Source organism: Streptopelia decaocto (assembly GCF_964273445.1).
Source record: "Streptopelia decaocto genome assembly, chromosome: 9".
Taxonomy (NCBI): domain Eukaryota; kingdom Metazoa; phylum Chordata; class Aves; order Columbiformes; family Columbidae; genus Streptopelia; species Streptopelia decaocto.
Genome location: NC_138664.1, coordinates 9,520,537 through 9,538,962, shown reverse-complemented (window position 1 = coordinate 9,538,962; position 18,426 = coordinate 9,520,537). Strand labels below are relative to the sequence as shown.

Below are 18,426 nucleotides of genomic sequence, written 5' to 3'. Positions count from 1 at the left end.
AGGGGAAGAAGGCACCAAATTTATTCCCTAACATTTTGAAGGCTGTAAATCAAAATATGAAAAACTAGTTTTAAAAAATGAATTAGGACTACATATTTTAATGCCAGGGTCTAGAATAAGAATAGAATTATTGGCATGCTGTACCCATAATCAGTGGAAATCTACTGTGCAAAGGAAGTAAGGAAGAAGTCGTTTTTATATGCCTTTCATTAAGATTTACTGAAACACCTTATACTGAGCTCTATTCAGAATTACTAGGTTGGGTATTCAAGAAGTCTTTACCAGTGAAATACTGGTATGAATAGTAACTACAGATATTGTACTTTTTAGAAACTTTTTAAAAGTGAGAGAAATGAATATGCAGTTTTCATGTCTCAAAGTTTCTCTTGCCCCCGAATAACAAAGCATATTCCTAGGAAAAACAGACTTAGCAATAATTAATTAACATTCTGACGGTTACTCTATAAATTGACAAAGCATTAATGAAGAATTACAGTTTGATTTATAATTTTAATAATGACTGAAGCCTTCTTGTCATTGCCACTGAAGTTACCTATGCAAGAGAAAATTATCTTGTATTTATCTGTAAGTTACATTTTTCAAAATTCATCTTCATGAACTCCTGCAGCTTTCTGGAAGCGTAAGCTGTTTCAGTTACAAAAACTCACTGATCTTACTGCTGTTAATTTCCTATTAACTTAGAGGGCTATTAATTATGGAGAGATAATTATTAATTTCCTAATAACGGGTGGAAAGATTCAATCCTCCCCAATATTAAATATGAGCAACCTCAAAAAGGTGTGGTCTTAACAAATGGAATGGGAACACCCAAGTTCTATTTCTGGCTAACACTGACTCCTGCTGTGGCCTGGAGCAAATCACTTCTGTTAAAAACACCTTTTTCCATTCTGTAAAATGAGGATAACACTCCCTTATCAGCTTCGCAGGATCTTTCTCAAATGCTTTGAAGATGAAGTTTTACAAGCCTACAAATGTATTTTAATGAGGCTTAAACTGACTATATTTCTAAAACAATTTACCTTTAAAAGGAAAAGGGTTTGAAGAAAAATGAAGAGTATATTTGCTATTAACCTCCCCATAATATTACTGCAGATTGCACTTCAAAAATTCTAAAGGCAGATGAATAAATTTTGCTTCAGATTCTACCAAAATGAGGCAAAATGGCACCCAGTGGGTGCAATATGCAGAAGCGTCCAGAGAACACACAGAAATGATAATTTGAAATGGAAGCCACCCATTTTCTCATATAGCGAAGTAAGGGCATTTGCTAAACCTGCTTGTGACTGTTGCAGAGATCTGCACCCGCCTCAGCAGCTGCTGGTGCTCCCCAGTCACCCCCACTTGCATTTTACAGAAATATCATCAGACACTTTACATCAAGTATGGAATTATTTTTTTTCTCCCTGATCAATGCACTCAGCTCTTAGTTTTTCAAGTTCCCTCACAACAATCTCAAAGCAAAACTTGGTCTGGCCCATATAAAGATAACTGTCGATATTTTTTTTTTCCCTTCTTGAAGAGGACTTGGCCAAAAGATGGGCTGGGATCATAAACCATAACCTATTTTTTGTTTAATTACTTAAGCTTTTGCTCTTGACTTGGCAAAACATTAAGCTTTTCATTTTAGTAAATCTATAATTAACTCCACCGTGTGCTGAGTAAACATAACCTCATTTTTAATTAAATCTTAGAACAAGATGCTACAACTTGCCATTTCTGAGGAGAAGTATTTCTCTAGTAATGTGCAATAAAAAAATCTAATCCTGGTCAAATACGAAAACTTAAGTCCAACTTGCAGTATAACCCACCGTCTCTCAAGTCATGTGTTGTCCAAACATGCATTCACTAAGCACAAGACCAAAATTCAAACCTGAAGAGCCATCAATTCACAGCAAAAGTTTCCAAGGCTAAAGTAAAATCAAGTCTAATCTGTAACAGAGTAAAACAGAGGGACAACCTTGGCTTTGGGACTCCTGAAGAATAATTTTTCCAGTGCACCTCACTGTTTGTTTGGGGTTTTTTTTGCAAATGATGCAATCATTCTTACATAAAAGTAGAAAATAAATAGAATTTCTCAAGAATGGAGTTGAAATATCATATGCATTATGAACATGAGAAACAAAGGGGAACTTTCTAATTGGTCATTCATAAGTGAGAAGATTCAGAAAATTTACTGCTGACAGCACATTCATTCAGGACTAGCTTTACAATTCTAAATTAAGGTGAGACAGCAATTATCTGAATAAGGAGAAATATCTAAAAAAAATATGTTACACTACTATGAAAATGTCAACTCTAAGTCAAGCTTATATATGAGCTAATGTAATACGAAATGATAACCATCTTCTGTTTGTGCTGCAACTCTAAGATTTTTGCAAAAAAAACCATTTCTGGCATTACATATTTCCAGATGGCACTCAAGAATTTAGATTATTTAAGTGCTACAGTTAAATAGTAGAAAACTTCACCAGAACTTTACTTCACGTTCAAGAATTAAACGTACCAGAGCCAAATAAACCAATAAATTGTTAAAGGCAGAAGTTACAAGATTCACAGTTTGCAGAACAACAACAACAACAAAAAAAGCGTGCATTTCAATGAAAAAAAGGGCTCCGGAGGACCTTGTAATATTAAATCTCATCTTCTTACTTATCTGCAACTCTTTTAATCGGCTCTCCCCTCAAAGACAGAGTCTCTCAGTTAGTGATTCTGATTACCACAGAATCTAGTTACTGAGGATTCTGCATTAGGCAGAAGCTGGTCCGCTTATTAACCTTATCCAAAATACACTCAAAACATAACTTCAAGAGAATTTCACAGAGCCTTTTCTTCCAGCCATTTTATATTCTATTTCATTTTCAACATGCTTATTCTGGACAACATTTTCTCTTTGCTTCTCATTGAGTTCAGCCTAGTCATCTTTCAACAATTCTCACAATTTAATGATGCGTGACAGACGTTCCATCGTTTCAGTGCTAGTGCACAATTAAACAAGGTGCCTCAAGGCCAAAACACACGATCTTATCCATGGGTGACACCAATTTGATAGCGTTTGCTAAGCACAAAGGTAGGATTATCATTTACACTCCAAGAGCGGCACAGCACAGAAAGTGCTTTCTAATCCCCAAGGAACACGATTTCCATGCTTCACCTAATGCCCTTTTCCCCCTCATTGGTCCGGTATTACCTGATTTCTTCAGGAAACTAAGGCTTATGTATTCACGCTGTCTGTGTGTATTTTCATCATTCTTCCCCATCTCCTCCCTCAAAGTAACTTTTGAAAGCTAGTTGGACAATCATGACCAAACCGGAGAAGAGAGGTGCTCATTATTAAATTTTCACAAGTTTTATGTAAACAGGTACCTAGAGACTGAAATCTTGCCTACCACACTGAAGAGAAACCGCAGCAGAGCCTCAACCTTTAGTAGAGTCTGAAGGATGTCTGCAATCAGACTGAAGGCATACATCTTTATGCACACTCACAGAATCACAGAATGTCAGGGATTGCAAGGGACCTCGAAAGATCATCCAGTCCAGTCCCCCTGCCGGAGCAGGAACACCCAGATGATGTTACACAGGAAGGCGTCCAGGCGGGTTTTGAATGTCTCCAGAATAGGAGACTCCACAACCTCCCTGGGCAGCCTGTTCCAGTGTTCTGTTACACTCACTGAGAAGAAGGTTCTTCTCAAATTTAAGTGGAACCTCTTGTGTTCCAGTTTGAACCCACTACCCCTTGTCCTATCATTGTTTGCCACCGAGAAGAGCCTGGCTCCATCCTCATGGCACTCACCCTTTATATATTTATAAACATTAATAAGGTCACCCCTCAGTCTCCTCTTCTCCAAGCTAAAGAGACCCAGCTCCCTCAGCCTTTCTTCATAAGGGAGGTGCTCCACTCCCTTTTTGTTGCCCTGCGTTGGACTCTCTCCAGCAGTTCCCTGTCCTTCTGGAACTGAGGGGCCCAGAACTGGACACAATATTCCAGGTGTGGTCTCGCCAGGGCAGAGAAGCGGGGCAGGAGAACCTCTCTGACCTACTGACCACCCCCCTTCTAATACACCCCAGCATGCCATTGGCCTTCCTGGCCACAAGGGCACAGTGCTGGCTTATGGTCATGCTGCTGTCCACCAGGACCCCCAGGTCCCTTTCTCTTACACTGCCCTCTAACAGGTCATTCCCCAACTTACACTGGAATCTGGGGTTGTTCCCACCCAGATGCAAGACTCTACCCTTGCCCTTACTATATTTCATTAAATTTTTCTCTGCCCAACTCTCCAGCCTGTCCAGGTCTCGCTGTATAGTGGCACAGCCTTCTGGCGTGTCAGCCGCTCCTCCCAGCTTTACTATGTCAATTGTTTTAAAATTAGCGTTATGCTAGATTTCTGTAAGGCAAAGCTTAAATACTAAAAAAGAACAGTAAAAGCACAACTGTGGAACAAAAACATTAAAACGGATAATGACTCAACACATGCTATTAATTGCATTGCTTCTTTCAGTTCTTAATCACAATTAAGGAAGACACAACAGAGAATCATTCTTAAAATACAAAATGCAATAGGAAAGTGTGGGTGTCCAGACACTTAACAGCAAACATTTACCATACAACTGTTCCGCAGTTGTAAAGAACAGACATTTCAGCAATTGATTGAGGATATTACTAAGAGTATCCTCCTAGATATCCATGTAGTTTCAACAAAACCTGAGGGTATTTATAACACCAGACCCTGAGAAGGGAGAGACAAGAGGAATGACAGGGGAACAAGTCCAAAGTAGCTTTTGATGAGATGACATCATGATGCCGCAAGTTGGCCTCTCTGGTTACACAACGAACACTCGTCAGCCTTTCTTAACGGGACCCTCTGCTGCGATAGAGTTCACAGCCATTCATGTGATATCTGCAGGATTAAGTCTCGAAGAAAATGATGGTCCCAAGTTTTGAAAAGCTACTTCCATAAATGACCATCACCTATACCTGAAAGCTATTTTTTACTGCAGAGCTTTACATTCTGCACAAGCTCCACTAGTAGAAGCTAAATTATATCTTAAATGGCTACTTATTATAAATTAAGAGCTGTCTTTCCCTAACCACGTATTGCAATGCCGTATCTGCTGTGAAGAAAGCAGTTAACACACAGTGAAATGATGTACTGCAGTGAAATCACATCACATTTATTAACTTGGCTACCTTTCCTGATAGAATACTGTTTAACACTATCACGAAGATTCATATTACCAATATAAATAAAGATAAAACAATTCATCAGAACTTACTATTTTGCTCTGCTTTTTCAATTGTTGAACATAGACATTATTTTCAAACTCAAAGATTTTGTTATAAAGTCATCTTTGAAAGCTTCACAACTTTAGGAAGAAAACTACAAAAATAAGCTTGGAAGGCCTCTTTTGGAAGCGTTCTGTTTAGTAAACACGTAACGAGATAGATTAATTCTCCAGTGTAAGTGAAGGATTAATCTCGCTTGGACTGATAACACTCAAGCTGTATGATATCCAGTCATGTTGATAGTGACAGCATCTGAACAGACAGGATTAGTTCTGATCACAGAAATGCCATATGTATAAACTGATGGGACACTACCAGCAAAACCAGAAAGACCAGGCACCACTGGCTTCTCTGATATAAAAGTTGGCAACAATAGTATTATTCTAAGCATGCAAAATTTTCATGCACACAAAACTAAACACACTTTGGGGCAATGCTCAGTACCAAATCTTGTAAACTTCAGGAGAAATTAAACGCAGCGTACACATGCAGCTGAGACCAGTTCCTAATCAAATGTGGTAGACTTGAAATCAACCCTTCAGTAATGTAAATTATCCTTTTGAAAGTCTTTTTTGGAATCTTTTTAAGTTAATGTGTGAAGTTTTGCAGAAAATGTGTCACTTTTTCTTTGAACAAGTCTTTCTTTCATGGTACAGCACCATAAGGTAAATTATCTTTGAGGAACATAAAGCACACTCAAGTTGCTCCTTTCTTTTGAATGTAGGACATCTGAAAATTGATGGAAATTTTATTGGCCTTGGGTCATAACGTTTAACAGGTTTATCAAATTTCATTCCAGAGCATTTACATAGTCACATAATTTTTTTTTATTATTTTTAATCATAATCATCCTTTCACTCATTCTTATTAAGCTTATTATGCCTAGAAAAGTACCAAGGAAAGAACAGCTAGACTTCTGTACCCAAAACTTGAAGAAGCAATTGCAATGTACTTCTTGAGCATAAGCAATGTCACCTTCCAGCACATGAAGGTCACATTGAGAAGTTAGTTAATATTAGAGCCAAAAGCTAATCCTGTTAGATTAAGTTAGACCAGTTTTTTGAAGTGCTTGCCTCAGATCTCTGCAGATCAGAGGATGCAAATATGCCATAGAAAGATTAAAAAATAAAAACAAAAAAAAATTAAAATTCACCATCATCTGATCTGGAAAGATATAAGGCAAATGAGAGAAGAATAATCAGTTATGTCTGCTTATCAAAGTACTTAGAAGGAAAAAAAAAAATCAAAATCTGCCTATGGCCAACTTTTTCTTTCTGTCACATTTACTTTGAATAAATTTTGCTTTTTTATTATAAACTAGCAAGACAAACATTTGTTATTTACTGTCAGAGTGAGGTAGAACTGCCATAGGCAAACCTACTAGACATGTGTCTTTTTTGAAAATACAAGAACGGGGCTGCTGGGCAAAAAGAAAGGAAGGACTGGAATCCTTTATATTCTGGAAAATTGGAAGAAGCATCATTTTATCATAATGGCAGTTGTCATTGTCATTTTGTGTCTTCTCAAGGAAGTTCAGTATTTTCTTGAGACAATGGCCAAGACTGTTGAATAGATACATTTTTTTCCCCCACTTTGGAAGCATTTTTCAGGACTTTCCTTTACCTTAAGTACATACAATGTGGCTTTTTTCTAACTACAGAGTATATTTAGTACAACACATACAATGACAACGCCTGCCTAGCCTTTAAACACAAGTTGTACCATGCTTCAGCCCTAAGATACAAATAAACCTAGAGCAGATCACTATGCAAATCAAGTTCGAACGGAATTTGTCATTGCTGTAATCCCTCCCGCATTTGTACTTACCCGCAGGTAAATATTTCAGCTGGTTGTTAGCCAAACGAAGATGACGTAAAGATCTCAGGCGGCCAATCTCTGGACACACAATTTCGAGGGCATTATCGCTTAGGTCCAGAAACTGCAGTTTAACGAGGGAGCCAATGGCTTGTGAGAGAACAGATTAAAACATGAATGTGACCCAACGGTAATGTTAAAATCTTAGTAAGACTATGAGAGGATAAAAAAACCAAAGCACCTAACACCTATGTCTGAGCAGATTTTGATGTATTAAAGCCGGTCTCACAACTGAATGACGGTTTGTGGAAACACTTATCTAACAAAGAGTACGGCTGGCAGTGAGACAAGGAGGAAAAAAAAAAAAATGATGCACAGAATACTCCCAATTCTACATTCTCCTCAGCTGATTCTGCTCTGAAATAACTTTTTCCATTCCTTTGCTTTGAGTCTATCCAATTTATATACTCAGAAAGAGTTTAAAATACTTTCCTGAAGTTGGGCACATAACTCTACAATTAAGGCAAGGAAGGGAAACTAGTACAAGTTCCTGATACTTCAGGTTTCAAATGTGTCACGATCCAAAGCAGCAGAGCATTCTGTGTGCTAACTGGCTGAAAGTAGAAGACACTCTGGATATTTGTTTCTGTAGATTAGTGCCGTTTAGCCTTTTCACTTGCTGCAATTAGAACTGAAGCAAACAGCATTTAGGTGCATTTGAGAATTCATTAAAATAATTTAACATAGCATAAACAAGGATATTATTGACTAAGAACTACACTGGTATATTTTGCATGAAAATCTTTAATGTTTTATGAGAAAATAAAGAAAAATAGGCCTCTTCAAAGAAGAAAAATGAATATTTCATTATTCCTGCCACTTATTGTGAGCTGGTAGATTACTTACCTTCAGGTACAACAACTATGTTATTTGAATGAAGGTACCTGGGGGGAGGAGAAAAAAAAAAGGAGAGGACACCACCTGTTACCCTCAAGGACTTTTGCTACATAATCAGTTTGCAAAATATCCAATTTCAGACTGAAAGAGCACCCTCAAAGCCACTCCTCTCTATAACCACAAAAGCTGTGGAAACTGTATAAACTGGCAATGAATAGGTACTTAAGTTTCACTTAGATTATTAAATGATTAGCATAAAAATAAAAGAGAATGACATACAATTATTTAAAACAAAATATACACAATTACAATAATGATGGGTTTCAGTTTTGAGAGTCATGAGAGAAAAACAAGAAGGAATATGAATAAAGCAGATTGAATAACCAGAATGAACCATATTTGATTTATCAGGTTATTCCACACTAAATGCTGGGCAAGGAAGAAAAAAAAAAAAAAAAAAGCCTAAACCCACACAAGTTATACAATTACGAACATTTACCCCTGCATATAAACTCTTACATCTTTATTGACTGAAGAAACAAGCACATGATCTACCCACTGCAAGTGGATTTTTCAAACCTAGGGTACATTTTTCAAAAGAAAAACCCAGTCTTGCACATGGTCATTTAGGTTGGTAGGGAGGGTGGCCAGATGTCTCACTAAGAATATTCAGCACCCTCTGCTGGAGCACTTCCAGTTCTACAAGTAACTTTATTCCTAGATTTCACACAATTTAGTTCTCAAGCAACATTGCTTAAATTAATAAACCGGTCTTGTAGAAAGTAAGAATAACAAAATTTTCAAATATTGATATCTAATTGTAAAGGTAAACTGCGTACCCAACGTCCAATTGCTTAGGCACACCTGGAAATTATTTGCACAGCATATTTTTTTTCCATTCTATTCAAACAGCATTTCCAAATGTAGGAGCCTGTCTTTTTGGTGAGATAGAGGCAGAACAAAAAAGACACATGAACGTTTCAACTGCATGAAGCATCTGAGCCTTCTCTTTCTCTCTTTCAACAAATTACAAACATTTAGAGTTTATTAAAAATGTAACAAACGTAAGAATAGCAGATAGTTTATAGAAATCCTTATATATACACCTCAGTTCGAAAATTATCCTACTTATTCCAGCCACAGCTCCTGAAAATACTTGTGAACTATTTCACTCAAGCTACAAAAAAAAAAAAAAGGTATAAAGAACTACACCTAATATCCCAGTATGAGGGGCACAATATACAAAGAAACACAGACAATAGTGACGTTTTAAAAAATATATAGTGAAATTGCTAAGGATGTAACTTTCAGGAAACAGAAAATCAGTTAAGTTTGTCTTTCAAAATTTAAAGCTACTGTAACTAATTATTCTTTAAATAAATCTTGATTTTGTGGTCTCCTCTCAGCCAACAAAACATCTCTTATTGTCTAATCAGGAACTGACTTGTACTATTAGAGCTACACAAACCACAGGCGCACTGCAGTTCTCTCTAGACCACCAGAATGTGTGCAGTAATGGTGGTTCAACTAAGCTTGCTGAACCTCAAATAATTAGGTTTGACTCCTACAATTCAGTGTTTGTGAGAGATTATTTTAAGCTGAAACTTATACAGGTTTTCCTGAAGGCACCATCAGATAACAGGGAGATTTCCTGATGCCCCATGGCTAATTATTAAATACTAGGTATATCAAATACAAAAATATTTATTTTACTGCTTTCAGAGCACAAACATACTCTCAAGACTTGGGCATGATGAGACAAAACTGCCTCTTAAGCAAGCCAGCGACTGCAGTGACCTGCAAACCGGTTCAATTATACTGTGGTCGCGTGTACTAGAAAGGTGTGGTTTCAAGGGCCAAATTAAGATGACAAGATCAGAAAGTTGAATGCATTAGACTGCTCAGATATACACCTCCTCCTCTTTGGAGCTTTCAATTAAATAAACAGAATCCATGGTTCATCACTTACTCAACTGAAAGGGAGGTTGTCCCTTTTAGCCCTCCCACTGCCAATACTGCCATACAAGGAAACAGTTAACTCACAAGGAGAAAAAGAGGAGGGAAGAAGACATTGACTCAGGGACTTACACCTTAATCGCCAAAATATCACAGTTCATGTGACATCCATTCTTTGGACAAGATTGGAGAAACTACTCTGCCTACAGCAATCATGATTAAATAGGTACTACCCTTACTTGCTCATTTGTGCTCCTACTTGACAATTTGTGACTTGAGTTGAAAAAATAAAACCTTATTACTACAACCAGTAAGGCTGAGATCACAATATTCCTAGTAGCTGGGGTGGAAATGTGCAACTAGAAAGGGGCTTGAGGCAGCAACCTGTTACTCTGGCTCTGCCACAACCATCAGACCATTGCATTTGCAGGTTCTGGTACTTATCAGGCTGACAACAGTCCACACAGGAGTTGGGGACCAAGTATTTTTTTCCTTTAGCAGTGTAGACATTTGTATAACAGTTCTTGTTATGCAATAAACAAGAAATTACAAAAAAAAAATTAATATGGGACTAAATACATCTGAATATACCTCCTTAAAAAAAAAACAAACACAACCCTTTCTTGACCTCTAAAGTAAACCCTTCACACTTAAAGAGGTAGGTTATGTACAAGCAATACGTTCTAGAATTATTTTTAAGATGTATCAGCATAATAAAAATATATTAGAAGTCCTACACAAACTCACAATTCCACGAGGTTTGGAAGCTTCTGTGCAAGGTTTTCTGGCTGAAAAAGAGTTAGAGATTTTTTAGGTTTCAAACCAAAAAACAGACACACACATATTGTGTACCCAAGTAATTTTAATAACCACACTAAAACATGTCAGCAGCTAGTCACATCAAAAAATGGCAACGAGGAGCTTGTATACAACACCCTATTTCCACATCCCCCACGTTCTCCGTCAGTGCAATCTGGGATATATCAAAGGTGAGCAATTCACTACTGAAACAGAACTGCAGCCTAGACGTGACATTAACATGTCCTCAAACAAACGTAGTCAGACTTCTGAGGCTGAAAAGACAGATCATCAAAACCTTAGTTTTGAAAATATTTAATTGAGTTAGTTGAAGCTAAGAGACTGCTAAGAGGCTGCAGTCTTTACAGACTTAAAGCAGAACAAGAACTATACAAGATGTCTAACCATGATATATTTTATTTCATAATGATGCTAAGTTGGGAAATGACCTACAAACTTTGTGTAGCTTAATCAATTACCACCAAGCCAGAAGTGCTGAATCCATCAAACTAGATTTCCATATTTACACATTAACATGCATAGCATTTTCTAACTGCTAACTGATCCCTAGCTGCAATTGTTTCTTGATGGCATTTATGACCATGAACATATATCATAAAATCAGCTTCACAAGTTTCAGATTATATGTTGGTAACCACACTCAAAGTTATTCAAGGTTAAGATGGTTTTATTGCTTAAGAAACCTACTTTTAACATAGATATGTTTTATTCAAAAAGTTTTTACAATACACATGTATGCAGAGACAAATGAATTTTAAAAGCAGCTTGGTCACATGGTCAATTTCCTGGTAAAAAAAAAATGCTATTTTCACTGTAATGCAAGTTTAGGGTATATTATAATCTAAAATACTTAACTTTGTACTTATAAACTTATTATGAAGGCATATGCTAACCTGAAAAAGTGAAGGCATAATATTCTTATGTAGCAAACATGCCACATCATAGATCCAAGTGCAAAAATCAGTTTTAACTATGGAGCAGCAAATGATGGCTCAGTAAATGAATCCCTTGACGTCAAGACCCAAGAACCAGGCTATAACTAATCCACTGTTGCCACCTACTGGAAGGTTTGCTGCAGTACATTTATCTCCTCTGCACAGAATTTTATTTGGTCAATGATAAAAGCTTAAGTTGGGAAATATGCAAAGGCTGCAACATACAAAATTCAAGCTTTAATTTAAAAAACAGAGAGGGTATGTGAAAAAACAAATTCACTTTCATCCTAAACACTTTATTAGAACAGGAATACTAATTCAAATCATAAACTATTTTCACACTATACATGAAGGTTATGCTCTTATTCTTGCTTTAACCACTGCATATTCTAAGATAGCTAAACACAGGAGAGAGACAATTTTACAGTTTAGCAAGTCTATAATAGAAATACTGCTTATCCTCTCGAGTACCACAAAACAAATGGATCTGATCCAAAATTGCTCAACAGAACATCCTACAATGAAATTAAGATTAAAAAACCCCAAACCATACATGATCCATCTGTTGAGAGGTAAGACTAATTCTGGTCTCTACTGGTGACATGACAACAACAATGATGATAAATGAATCACCAATTCTGTCACCAGTTTAATGAACCTTGCCTCACCCTCACACCCACTGGACAGTTTTCAAAAAGTGAGCCTGCTGTGTCTGAACATGACAGTATTGCATATTGTGAGTTAGTAAATGAAGAACAGTTGTTCTTTGATATGACTAGATCATGCTTGTGACACTGCAAACTCCCATTTCCTTTTAATACACAGGGAGACAGGACTACTACAAGGCTAACATTCTATTAGTCAAACATTAATGAGGAGTAGTTGGAAAACTTGATGCTGGGATCCAGATGCACTATACAGCTTCTTGATCGATTCATTATGCCTTAGCCCTTTATCAATTCCATCTTATCAAGGAAGACAAAAACAAAATTATTCTTAGGCAAGGTATATGTAAATTGTGTCAGAATAACTATTCCAGACATTTTCATAGGAGCCATCTGTCGAGGACTAGAGTCATTTTAGAAGAGCAAAGAACAAAAGCTGATTTAGTCAACATTTTTCAGAACTCCGAAGGAATGAAATGGTGGGAGGAAAGCACCACCTAACTTTAAAGAAATATGGTGCGGGTGTAGTTTTGATGACTGTTAATAATCCATATACAATTTAAAGTATTTATTGATGAGCTAATGCTCATAATCTTGCACAGAAGCAAAGAAGCACAAGACTGAAAGAGACATTAAAATTATTTTTCTCACACAGGACCACCCCTCAAAGAAATTGGTGCATTTTCTCTTTCAAAAAGTCTCAGTGGATGGAATACACCTTCCTTCAATAACTTATTTGTTTTCAACTGTTCTCAGATGATTCACCCACCTCCTGCCACAACGTAAATTACTTTATACTTCTTTACTGAGAGTGTAACTTGTCCTACCAGCAGTGGAAATTAAAAAAAAAATTACTATTAAAATACTGCTTTGCAAAAATCGTGATGATTTCTGCTCTCCTCCATTCCTCCTATTTTAATTTTTCCTCTTCATCTTCTCTTTTTGCAAGAGGAATTAACCTAAATCCCTCCACCTTCTCTCATAGGGCTTGTTCTCTAAAAATCCCTTGTTGCTGCTTTCTAGGTTCTTTTCCAATTTTCACAGGTTGTTCTTAAATATGAAACCCCAAACTCAATCTTTGCTCTGGCTTATGCTTTAACAATATCCATGGTTTTTAGTTAATTTTCCCTCTCAATAACTAGTTTCTCAGGTAACAGTTGATTTCTATTTTATAATTGCTTTGAGAAAAAACAAGCTAGGTTCTAACATCTACTTGCAGAAAAGTGATATGCAAAACTTTCATTATTGTTTAATCTGTTGAGCAGTGCAAACTTTGTGAACCTTACACCATTCAATAATCACTGAATTTCACAAAGTGTCAAAGCAGAACTGCTTACAGTCTTTGATTATTTTTACAAGTAGTTTTAATTTGTAACCATGAATCCTACCCTGCTATTAAATCAATAAGCAAAGGACTTGCCCAAAACAAAAAAAAAGGCCAAAATAATTCTCTACAGTACATGCAAACTTAAGTGACTCATTCAAGATGAAGAAAAGGCATAAAATCATCAGAATCCTTTCAGCTTTTGGCCCATGAAGTAAAACCCTCATTGAGGAATTCTAATGTATCATTGTCAAAGCTTTAAAAACAATTAATTGAACTGGAGTACTAGACTTTTCCTAGGAAGCACTGAAAAAAAAAAAAAAAAAAAAAAAGGTGAATTTTAAGTAGTCAGGCCCTCCAGCTCCTCTGCACTATTATTTTACTTAACATATCATGGAAGAGCCCAAGGAAAAAAACCTGAATTAGTTGGAGACCTGAGCCTACTGGCAGTGGCAAGTTTTGACTCTCTTTTTATAAGAGTCTTACCAGCTCAGAATGTCTCATGCAGTTATTTAACTACCCTACACCAAATTCTGTGGTTGCAACATGAATTCAGAGTGAAAATTTGTGTAGTTCAGAGAAAAACAACAAAACAAAAAAACACAACAGAAAACCCCACAAGCCTGAAACTAACTGTTCTCCTGTCAAAGCAGCTCACAGATACAAGTTTTCACTTGCACCTTAACAGTAAGCTTCGAATTATACCCTGCGATTGACGAGGTCTTTAGAATAAGCAACACATCAAGGTAAAAGTTGTTTAGCTTAATGAAGGAATATAGACTAGACTGTATTTTATCACCTAACAGTAGAAAGTCCTGACCATTGACATGAGCAAAATTTATAGCAGTTAAAAACAAAGAGGAAACCTCACAATAAAACACCCAGCAGATATTCAAAGAGCTTCAAATGGGTAACATAAAATGTCATAAACTTTCATTTATTATACTCTACATTAGCTATGCAAGTTCAAATATAATACAACCAAATACTCATATTTCACAATGGATGGCATGATTCAGGATCAGATTTGCTATAAGATTATTATTTTTAAAAATTATGGGTGTTTTCTGTTCCAAAAATCAAAACATACAGACAGCAAACTTTACAATAAAGAGGATGCCGTACCAATGTGGTCAGGGAATTTCTTTTCATATAAAGTCTCTCCAAGTACTGCAGCCCCTCATCTTTCAGTAACTCCAAAGGAAAGTGATGGAGATTTCGGTAATTTAAGAACAAGTTCTTGTGCCTTTCCAGCTTTGCTTCAGAGATTGTTTTACATAGTTCTGATGCCATGACTAATCTTGTTCCAAGCACAACATCTAGTGCATTGTATCTTCTGAAAGCATAGCCATTTCTAGGAGACAAAAAGAGATAAAAAAAACCCCACAATGTTATCAAGGTGTATGCCATGCATTCTTTTGCAGAAAGTTAGTTATTACATACTATGTGATAATTTATCTGAACACACTTGTTCCAGTCAATATATAAAGTACCCAGAACATCCACAGCATGTTATACACAAGTCTTTGACTATTTTCTGCATGAAGTTTTAGCATGTTGTCTGACTGACAAGATCTTACGGTACTCATAATGATCTCTTTCAAATATATTTTCCATGGGTCTTTCAGATATTTTGTCAAAGTTGCCACAAGGAAAAAACAAAACAAACAAACAACCTCTAACTAACCATTATTGATGTCCTACATCTATTCTGTGAAGTGTGCTAAAAGAAGAATCCACAGATAAGAAAAATGCACTATTAGAAGAATTCTTATCTTCAGATGACTGAAACGTTTTTGTGTAGCTTTTAAGCCAGAATGACAAAATGCAATGAAAGTTTGTTAGGCTTTCCCATGGAAAACTACTGGAAGAATTCATCAGTTGGAAAAGATATTGGGGATGTACAGCCAGCGACACCTTTTTAAAATAATGAATATATGAGAAATCTGAAACATACAGCAAGGAAATTTATAAAGAGCTAGATGTGACAGATCTTCAGCTCTTTCTGGTTTTATTTTTAGTAACAAGAATTAAATGTCAGGCTTTAACTGACAGTTTCAAAACCAGGCAACAAAAGTATGTAGACAAATTAAAAATTAACTCATATCTGAAATCAGACTTTAGCCTTTATCCATGTATAACCAAAATTCTACTTATTATTATGTTGTCTAGATTTAGATACCAACAACAATGCTCCATATTTTCAACTGTCTCAGAAGTCAGGAGAACATAATAAATGCAGACTACTTATTAACTTAAAGTTACCAGTTTGCTACAGACTCATGCGTAAATTAATTTCCATTAACAAAAGGTGAAGAACTGTAACTGCTTTCTACCAATAGCATTTCCTATTTTAATTAATTCCTTTACTGAAGGAGAGATTCCTAATCACAACAGATATTGGAAGAGAATATACTGAGTTAAGAACAGGAATCCTATTTGATTACACGGTAGTCATTGTAAACAAAACTCCTTACCAAGCTGAAAATTCACAACTGGACCGTACCTGCAAACCAAACTACTTTATCAGTTTCAGTAATTCTCTTGATTTGCAGATAAGCAGCCTTCACCAGTGATCTATGTCCTTCTGTGAGAATACAGCATTTATTTTCTTAAGAGTCCTATAAGCACGACTAATCACAACTTAGATGTAATATTCTGCACACCTTTTCTAGTTTTGAGGTATCCCAAATTCAAGCTATGCTAATATCGGTTTTGTAATCAAATTATTACCCTGTTGAGAATCCTACATAAGATTAGGAAGTATCAGTGCGACTTTGGTTATACAGTATTTATATGAGAAGAACCATTGCTATAACTGCTTTCATTAGCTATTGTAAGAAGACAGGGTACACACACTGCTGGCCCTGGGCACTAGCAACACTAAAGCTCCCTCAGTTCAACACATAAATGAAATTAAGCCACAACTCCAGACTCCAGATATGTGATCAGCATTAAAATAACTCAAGGAAAAGCATCAGAATTTTTAATGTGCATAGTCCAAGAGTACTTGAAAACTAATTGCTACAATACAAGAAATAGTAAAGTTGATCTTTCCCCTTGAATATTTTTTAATGAAAAGCTGTGAAGTCACAAAAAACACATCAACATTTAATAGCCTTCCAATTTGTTCGGAGACCCTTTTCAGGTGTTCTGCACGTGTGGACTTCTCTTCAGAGCTGACTCCACATGCCACCTGGACCAGACTCAGCCATGGCACACATGAATACACAAATGTGCAAGTCCATAAATGCAAAGTCCAGTCATACCCGACTCTATTTTGGCTCTTACTTCAAAGGAAAACCCTCCCACTCCCTTCCACCACCAGCCAAACTTTTTCTCTCCAACTAATCTGGTTTGCCAGAGACGAGACACAGTACTAGCAGAGAGGGAGACAATGCCAGTCTGCAAGGAAAGGGAAAAGGGAGGATGGGGACAGATACACCCAGCGATGATGGCCCTGTGAGGAGTCGGGTCATTCAGGGGAGAAACCCAGCGTTCCGCAGCGCGGGGAGAAGGCAGGAATGAGCCCACACTGAGCAGAGGATCTGTGAGGCAGGCAAAGGGCTGGCACCGGGAGGCTCAGAACCCCCAGACGTCCGGCCGAGAGGGGTTGCTGGTGGGATGAGAACTTGGAGGAGCCGCGGGGCACGAGAGAACGAGTCTGTGAGGCGGGGCAGCCCCGCTCGGTGCTCCCTGTGAGAGGCCGGTCGGTCACGGGTGGATGCGGGGAACCGGCCTGTGTGTGTGAGGCCTGTGAGGGCTGAGGAGGCGGCGGGAGGCCGCCCCCGCGCCTCAAGTGCGGGCCGGAGAGCAGCGGGGAGCACAGGGCCTCAGTGCGGGGGGCTGCCGCAGACTCACAGCCCCTCACGGAGAAGGAGCCGTGGCCACACGGTCCAGCGGGCAGACAGCAGGGGACAGTGCAGGGGAGGCAACGCCACACAGCCCCAGACCGCGATCCGCCCGGGGAAGGGTCACTCACCAGCGTCGCCGGAGCGCCCAGCTGCGATCGCCTTCGCTCGGCGGCGCCGCCGGCCCAAGCGCCCGGGGGCGGGGCGGCCGCAGCCGCGCGAGACCCGCGGCCGCCATGGGATTCTCGCGAGACGCCGCCCGACCTCGCGCCCCGCCACGACACCGCCCACTCACCACCCGCATCCCGCCTCTCATCCAATCACAAAGCAGTTGGGCGCCCACCATCCAATCACAAGTTAACTTCCCTCCCAGACGTGGGTCCCCTCCGCTGTCAGCCAATGAGAGGGCGCCCCACCTCAGCGCCTCGCTCGCCGCCTGCCGTGGGGCGGGGTGGCGGGGTGGGAGCCGCGCGGCCACTGCTGTGACAGGGGCGGTCCTTGGGGAGGCCTGCGGGCTCACGGTGCCTTCCCGGGCCTTACACAGGGCCGGTGCTGACAGCAGTTATCTCAACTTAACAGAACATCACTTGCAGCTAAAAGTTGTGGTGGTCAGAGACCAGCTTCCTAGTTAAATTTTGGTGCAACTAAGATGGCCTTTTATTTATTTGTTAACAGCTACTGGAGACACTCAGGCAATCCTGCCTACACCCCAACCTGTGCATCATGGCCATTTTTACCCATGATAGTTGGCTATTGAAACAGTATTGAAGCATATTTACTTATGTGCCATTCACCTGGTTTTCACTTTAAATGTACATTTATTCACAGCTATTGAGATGACCCAATACATAAATCCTATCCT

The 18,426-nt window shown here is 38.4% G+C and overlaps 1 protein-coding gene across 3 annotated transcripts in view; it reads right to left on the bottom strand.

The window, feature by feature from the left end:
- LRRC28 (leucine rich repeat containing 28) overlaps positions 1-17,787 on the bottom strand; it is a 56,918-nt gene extending 39,131 nt beyond the window's left edge. The window contains exons 1-6 of one of the 3 annotated variants that reach the window (XM_082060545.1): positions 17,696-17,765; positions 16,220-16,300; positions 14,839-15,067; positions 10,718-10,758; positions 8,024-8,061; positions 7,130-7,267 (exon numbers count right to left, since the gene is read on the bottom strand). In XM_082060545.1, coding sequence (XP_081916671.1) covers positions 7,130-7,267; positions 8,024-8,061; positions 10,718-10,758; positions 14,839-15,006 — 385 coding nt within the window. In that variant the 5' untranslated portion in view covers positions 15,007-15,067; positions 16,220-16,300; positions 17,696-17,765. Of the gene's footprint in view, positions 1-7,129; positions 7,268-8,023; positions 8,062-10,717; positions 10,759-14,838; positions 15,068-16,219; positions 16,301-17,695 lie in introns of those variants that run through there. The other 2 variants (XM_082060544.1, XM_082060546.1) reach the window with 2 other exon arrangements.
- Positions 17,788-18,426: the final 639 nt, after the last annotated feature.